This window comes from Chanos chanos, chromosome 4, assembly GCF_902362185.1.
Source record: "Chanos chanos chromosome 4, fChaCha1.1, whole genome shotgun sequence".
NCBI lineage: Eukaryota > Metazoa > Chordata > Actinopteri > Gonorynchiformes > Chanidae > Chanos > Chanos chanos.
In genome coordinates, this window is record NC_044498.1 from 1712000 (window position 1) to 1719118 (window position 7119).

Below are 7119 nucleotides of genomic sequence, written 5' to 3' on the forward strand. Positions count from 1 at the left end.
CCTTCTTCTCTACTGTCTCCACCCCTCTCAGCGGTTTCATTTTTCTCTCTTGTTCACTATTCTCTCTCCATCTTCTTTAATCCCCCCCACCCCCGCCCCTCTCTCTCCTCTTACCTTGATAACATACAGTAGTCCCTCATTGGTTTTGGGGTCAGTCTCGATTTTAAAGCTGCCGTTTTCGTTCCCTTTGGCGATCACGAAGACGGCCTTCCAGTTCGGCGTTCCCTCCGCGTCCTTGTCGTCCACCGGGATGCGGAGGATCAGCTTGTCCGCCTGGTTCTCCTGCACGCGGGCTTTAAGCTGCCACGCAGAGACACAGATTCAGGAAATAACAGACATTTGTGGTAATGAGTCAGCACTGCAGAGGCGCGTGCTGGATGACAAAATGATCTTCAGAAATCCGACTGCTCTTAAAGACACGCTGAAGAGGATTAAGTGTGAAAAAGGCAGGTTTATTCCTGTGGCAGACGACAGACAGGTCTGGATTAAACAGCCTTCCGCCTCTGCAACACTACACAATGGACTGAGATAAAAAGCAGTAATGTCTGTAGCATCTGGGATCTGTAAACATTATTATACATTAAGTCTTCAATCTTTAAAGCAGAATTATACATACAGACAAGGTTCAGTTCAGAGTTTAAACATACAGGCAGCATTTAATGGGACATGTGTATGCTCTGATTCTGATCCTGAACCATTACCGAAAACAGTTTCAGAAAACATAGATGATTTTGCGAACGGTAAAGCAATGCGACCGTACCAACGGCTCTCTGAAGGTGGGCGGGTTGTCGTTTATGTCCGTCACTGTGATCACAGCCGTCTGCGTGCTGGACCGACCCTCTGCCGTCCCACCCATGTCTTTGATCATTATGGAAACGTAGTGCTTGTCCTTCGTCTGAGAAAAAAAAACAAATAAAACAGTTTAGTTCATTCAGCTCGTTCAACTGATATCAGTGAGAAAACCGTCGTAGACAGTAAATAATGAGACAGAAGACAGACAGCGAGAGGGAGGTTGTGTGTGTGTGTGAGAGGGATGGGGTATATGTTTTGGAAAAGGGAGTACCTCTCTGTCCAGATTGCTGGTTTTAGCTTTTATAACTCCGTTAAAGGAGTTGATGAAGAAGAGGTCTGTTCCGTTCATCAGGCTGTACCTAATCAGAGTGCGTGGAGTGTTCGGCTCATCCTTATCTGTGGCGTTAACTTTCCCGACAACAGTATCTGAACACAAACACAGTCAGTCTGAACACAGTCTACCTGAACACAAACACAGCCAACCTGAACACAGCCAACCTGAACACATACACAGTCACGCTGAACGCAGTCAATGTGCCTGAGACAGCTACATTCATTCAAACATCTTTTTTTTTCATGCACTAGGCACCAAACACTAAACTAGACACCAAAAAATGAAAAACAATTTCACTCAGTTCATACCTCACAACCACAGCAAAAACCCAGCACTAAATAAACATCAGCATGTGAGAGTTCAACATTAAAAATCAACATGAGGATAAGCTGACATGAAAAACTGCTGAATGACTTGCAATAAAAATAAATAAACAATAAATAAACTCGTTTCATTGTGGTTTGGTATTTGTGGCATCGTATGAGGCTAATCCGGTGAAGCACTGTCTCTGGTTTTTCTCACCGGGGATGCACTGTTCCTCTACGGTAAACACGAGGGGTGCGGTGAATTCTGGAGCATTGTCATTTACGTCCTTCACGATGACAGTGACAGGCAGGGGAAGGTCTGTCTCCTTTTTCGTCATAACATCGTACACGTGAGCTGTGAACTGAGGATGAGGAGGAGAGAGGAGAGGGAAGAGGAGGAGAGAGGAGGAGGAGGAAGAGGAGGAGGAAGAGGAAAGATGGACTGTATGAGTGGGATCTTCAGCAGTGGGATTAGTCGACCAGTCGATTAGTCTAACCCTAACCTGGAACAATGACCTTTGACCTCTTTATTATCTTAATAAGTGGGCAAATGAATGCTATTGTAGATAAATCTCTTCCTCAGGAGGTCGGTCCGGCTTAACGGACTTCTCACGATATCAGTTTTGCCTGAAACACAGTAATCAGTCGCAGAGTAAACCACTGAGGAACTCACAACAAATTGTGGGAACTCCTCTCGATCGACGGCTTTGTTGACTTTGAGCATTCCTGTCCTGGTGTCCACAGAGAAAACACCAACAGGATGTGCAGTAACCCCCGGGCCAACAATCCGGTAATAGACCGTGTAATTAACAGACGAGTCAGAACCGATCTGGGAACAGAGAAGAAGATATGCACAGCATTCAGAAGATAGAGAGATGGAGGGAGAGAGAGAGAGAGAGAGAGAGAGAGAGAGAGAGAGAGAGAGAGAGAGAGAGAGAGAGAGAGAGAGAGATGGAGGGGGAGAGAGAACAGCCACAGAAATCAGACAGATACAATCAAAAAGACAGGAAGTCGGGAATGTGTTCAGCAGGAAGAGGAAGTGGAGGACAAAGACACCGAGGGGCAGAGGAAAGAAAGGAGAGAAAAAGAGAGAGACAGGAAACAGACGGAGGAGGGTAGAACAGGAGACGTGGAAACTCGGCGGTGTCTGACCACATCGATTTCTTTCGGGAAAGGCGGATTTTCATTCTCGGTGATGCTGAACGGAAGAGGGCTCCATCGTCTCTTTGTTCGTCGGAGAACGGCCGACCCCGCTGACCTCCTCCGAGGCTCCTGAGTCCAAATGGAGCATGATGGGAGACAGTGGACAGTCAGTGTACGCGACAGAGACATGAAAAGCAGCGTTCTGCACTGCCCAGTATCGAGCTCTAAACGTTTTCCGGCCAGGTTACCTCAGCTCTGCTCGTCAGGCTGACATCCACCTTCATCACGTCGCCCCTCTCATCGTACACCCAAACCCAGAACAACCGGCCCCTCGCCGTTACCGTAGTGACGTGGGAGGTGAGGATGGTTCCATCTGAGCGGACGAAGAAGTCTGGATCACTAGTCTTCAGCTCTCTGACAACACAGCCACGCAAATTCACTGTGAAACAAGAGAGAGATGGTAAACTCACAAAGCCTCTCTCTCTCTCTCTCTCTCTCTCTCTCTCTCTCTCACACACACGCATACACATACAGACACACCCACACCCACACCGACACACACATACATAATTACAGCAGCTAACAAACATGAATTGACAGCCTTTTTGTACACTCTCATAAATCTTCAGGTGGAAAAACACGAGGAAGAAAACACAAAAGGTGACAGACAAGTTGGCAAAAGCACCATTCAGCTATTCTGAATATGTCACATATGGTGGAAAAGATGATGTGAAACCAAACAGGATTTTTGTCTCTACCTTTTGACACCTCTGTACCAGCCTGCAACTGCTCAGGTACCTGAACACGGACTGACCTCAGAACACATGACTCCACAGAACAACAGAACACCTGAGAGGGAGAGAGAGGGAGAGAGAGAGAGAGAGAGAGAGAGAGAGACTGTTAAAGTAAGAGGAACATAGCTTTTATTAGCTTTCTAAGTTTAAACTCTAAATATCTAAATCTATCAGCCTTATTCATGGGATGAAGGTTAGGGTTAGGGAAGAGGCGGTAATAATAAATAATTCTCTTCTGTTTAAAGAGTTTAAACTCAAAGCATTTGTCATATCTCATTTACGATTTTTGTCCTTCTTCCAAGTGAAGCAAGCTGATTCCTGTCCTGACTGATATCTAATGAAAGACAGATGTTGATGTAAATCCAAAAGAGAAAGAACCCTTCCCTACTTTACCTCACACTGTGTCAATACTGTTCTTTCACTGCTTTTATTCTCTCTCTCTCTCTCTCTCTCTCCCTCTCTCTCTCTCTCTCTCCACAGAATGACGATTAATTCACACATCTGACAGCATCATTTCACAAAGAGGCCACAACCATTCCATGCTGCATGACACAGACCAGGTCAGTGATTAGCCAACCGTTCAAAATATTTGTGCTGTTTGTGTTTAGCACAAACACACAAACACATTCACTCAAATCCGCCAAGACCTGAATCCTCCACCCCACTGACATGGAACAGACACCGTGGATCCAGTCCATTTACCCTCCTCAGTGTGATTTGTGCATGTGCACAGAGTGAACATTAAAGCTCTCTGCATGCAGTCACACACTTCTGTCTTCACTGACAACCTTAGAAAAACAAAGCGTTGAGAGCATGAAGACGCGTGGTCACACGGCTCTGTGGTCTTCCTGCAGTCTGGCAGAGTGAGTTTAAACGGGCTGCACTAAAGACGCGTGGTCACACGGCTCTGTGGTCTTCCTGCAGTCCGGCAGAGTGAGTTTAAACGGGCTGCACTAAAGACGCGTGGTCACACGGCTCTGTGGTCTTCCTGCAGTCCGGCAGAGTGAGTTTAAACGGGCTGCACACACGTCTTCAGACAGACGCTGCTCTTGCATAACCACGTTCTACAAAAACGCTGCACAGCACTCCCGGCAAAGACCTCACTGCCCCAGGAGCCAAGAGGAGAACAGAGGACGTGGCCAGGGGCCGAGGGCTGGGCCCCTGGGCTGCACTGTAACGTCAGGAGGCTTGGCTGTTATTCAATCACACTCTGGTCAGAGTCAAAAAAAGCCTGTTTAGTGTCTCACAGTCACGTCTCTTTTTCTTCTCTTTTTTATTTCTTTACGGGACGTGTGTGTTGAGCGAGGGAGTTAATTGACTCCAATGAGTGAAAAGAGAGAGAGAGACTAAATGTTAGAGTATTGCTTCGGTTCTCTGTGAGGCTGAGTTTAACAGTAATCAAAGCTCACCAATCACTTTGATCAGAATAAAGTCACTACTCTCATTCTCACAGCGTCACGGCTCTTCACGGTTTCCCCGGCGACAGCGGAGGTTATGTAAGCCCTGTGGATTTATTCCAAGCTAATGATTAATCCAGGAGAAAGCAAAGTGTCTGACAATGTGTTGGCGTATTTCCAACTCAACATAGACTAAGCGTTGGAAGTATTTCTCACGTATTTGACAATTTTCTGAAGACATCACTCTGCAAAACACTCTTGTCACTCAGTGCGGATCAAGTCGCTGTTGTTGACTCCCAGTTTAACGGCGTGATGAGGTAGCAGTGGATAAATACAGTTATGTCCTGAGATAACAGCAGTCACACAGGCTGAAGGATTTCGCTCTCCGCTGGAACGGAAATCCGCCGACGCCCAGCCAACAGGGTCTAAACTATGCTCCCGGGAGGCATTTGGTAAACACATCCAGTTCCCAGTAACAGGGTCCTGACTCCCACTGGTTCAGATCTGCTAATATGCTGAACAAGCCCTGAACTCTGACTGACCTGAGGAGTGAGTTTTTGGTAAAGAGTTTAGTCATGAAGAAACTCGGGGTAGAGGAGTGACCAAACACAGACAAAAAAAATACCCAAACTAGTCTCCCAAGCTCTGATTGTGTGTGTGTGTGTGTGTAATCTCACATGACAGAGTGTGAGAGTTAGAGAGACACCTGTATTTTCAGACATTACAGATCTCCTGCTGTCCCCCCCCTCTCTCTCTTTCTCTCCCTCCCTCACTCACTCCTGTAAACTAAATTAAGGTGGGACCAGCAGAAGGGTGTGAAGAGAGAGAGAGAGAGAGACTGACAGTTTTAAAAAACAAGGCTCCCAAAACCCTGTATATAAACTACTTCTACCTCATAAACTACTACTACTATTATACTAATACACCATCTTATACCCGTACCCTATCTGACTACTGTAAAAACAATAGGCTTACTACTACTACTACTACTACTACTACCACTACAAATAATAACAATAATAATAGACTAATAATAACGATAATACTACTACTAATAATAACAACAACAACAACAACAACAACATTAATAATAATAATAATAATAAGGACAATATCACGGAATATTACTGTGTTGTCTCTAATCCAAACAAGTGGCAAGGGTTTTTAAGCAGTTTAAGCATGACCTGTTGTCATTCGCATAAGGCCTTGAAACGCTACCCATACAGAAATACCGGCGCTGGTATTTGATCACTGTCTAACTCGAAATATTTTTTTAAGATAGACAAGCAGCTCTGAATACGCCTGTTTCTAATAGTTTTCAGGACTAAAAGAAAGTCAAAGCCCGGTACGTTCTGCTAAGTAAGACGACCTAACTGAATAAATTCCTATAATGGAAAATTTCCGTAAATGACGGACACTTTTAAAAACAACATAAAGTTGACCACAGGAAGCGGTCCGAAGTCAAGGTCCATTGTAACCTTCCTCCGCTGCCCAAATTAAACGAACGATATAATCCACATAGCCTCTGTTTTTTTCATAGTTTATAAATGCATCTTGGACGTACGTTCAATCATTATACAACTGGATGGTCTGTCAGTTTGATTTATAATGGATACGTTACTACACAAAGCATTCTGTTAAGTTTGTTCCTTTATGATAGCACAAAAAACGCCTAAAGGTATCCATTTTAACGGGTGACATATATTTGTACTATAGAGAAAATGTGTTTTGGGTTAGTGGAAAAGTTTGGGTTGGTTAGAAAAAGCGGTTAGCTTACCGTCCACAGGCCCAAGCAGAAAAGCACGCCCCGGGACATGTTGATTTCGTTAAATTGCTGCCGTAGTTCAGATCTGAAATATTATGAAGCGTTACACAAACTCCTCTGACACAAGTATAAAGTCCTTTGGGCGTGGCGCGCAGGGAGGAGATGCGGCTAGTCTTCAAGCCATTGTAATTTTAAAGTTAGGGTGTGACTGAGCGATAGCGGCCCTGGCACGGAAGTACGAAAGGAATCTGCTACGGGGGCTGAAACCTCGCTCGCGTTTACCTGCCGGACAGTGTCCTTCTGCCCAGTCCAGTTTCAAACTCCACCCAGACCGCTCTCTCTCCCCGCCCCGTAGGGAGTGTGTGTGTGTGTGTGTGTGTGTGTGTGTTTGTATATGTGTGTGTGTGGGTGGGTGGACGCGTGAGAGTGAGAGCGAAAGAGACACAGAGGCAAGACAGAAAGAGAAAGAATTTGTTCTCTCCTGAAGCTTAAAAACTATTGGGACAGTAATATGTAAGACGCTTGCTATGTGATCTCAATGATATTCACCTTCCACCTGCAGTGTGATGAGAATCAGCAGTCTGTTCTA

At 45.3% G+C, this 7119-nt stretch overlaps 1 protein-coding gene across 2 annotated transcripts in view; it reads right to left on the minus strand.

Moving 5' to 3' along the window:
* The window catches only part of dsc2l (desmocollin 2 like), a 15622-nt gene extending 8827 nt beyond the window's left edge, over positions 1 to 6795 (minus strand). For both annotated transcript variants that reach the window (XM_030770784.1, XM_030770783.1), the window contains exons 1-9: positions 6543 to 6795; positions 3333 to 3423; positions 2823 to 3013; positions 2584 to 2703; positions 2105 to 2260; positions 1649 to 1793; positions 1064 to 1218; positions 761 to 895; positions 115 to 300 (exon numbers count right to left, since the gene is read on the minus strand). In XM_030770784.1, the coding sequence (XP_030626644.1) occupies positions 115 to 300; positions 761 to 895; positions 1064 to 1218; positions 1649 to 1793; positions 2105 to 2260; positions 2584 to 2703; positions 2823 to 3013; positions 3333 to 3423; positions 6543 to 6581 (1218 nt within the window). In that variant the 5' untranslated portion in view covers positions 6582 to 6795. The remainder of the gene's footprint in view (positions 1 to 114; positions 301 to 760; positions 896 to 1063; positions 1219 to 1648; positions 1794 to 2104; positions 2261 to 2583; positions 2704 to 2822; positions 3014 to 3332; positions 3424 to 6542) is intronic.
* Positions 6796 to 7119: the final 324 nt, after the last annotated feature.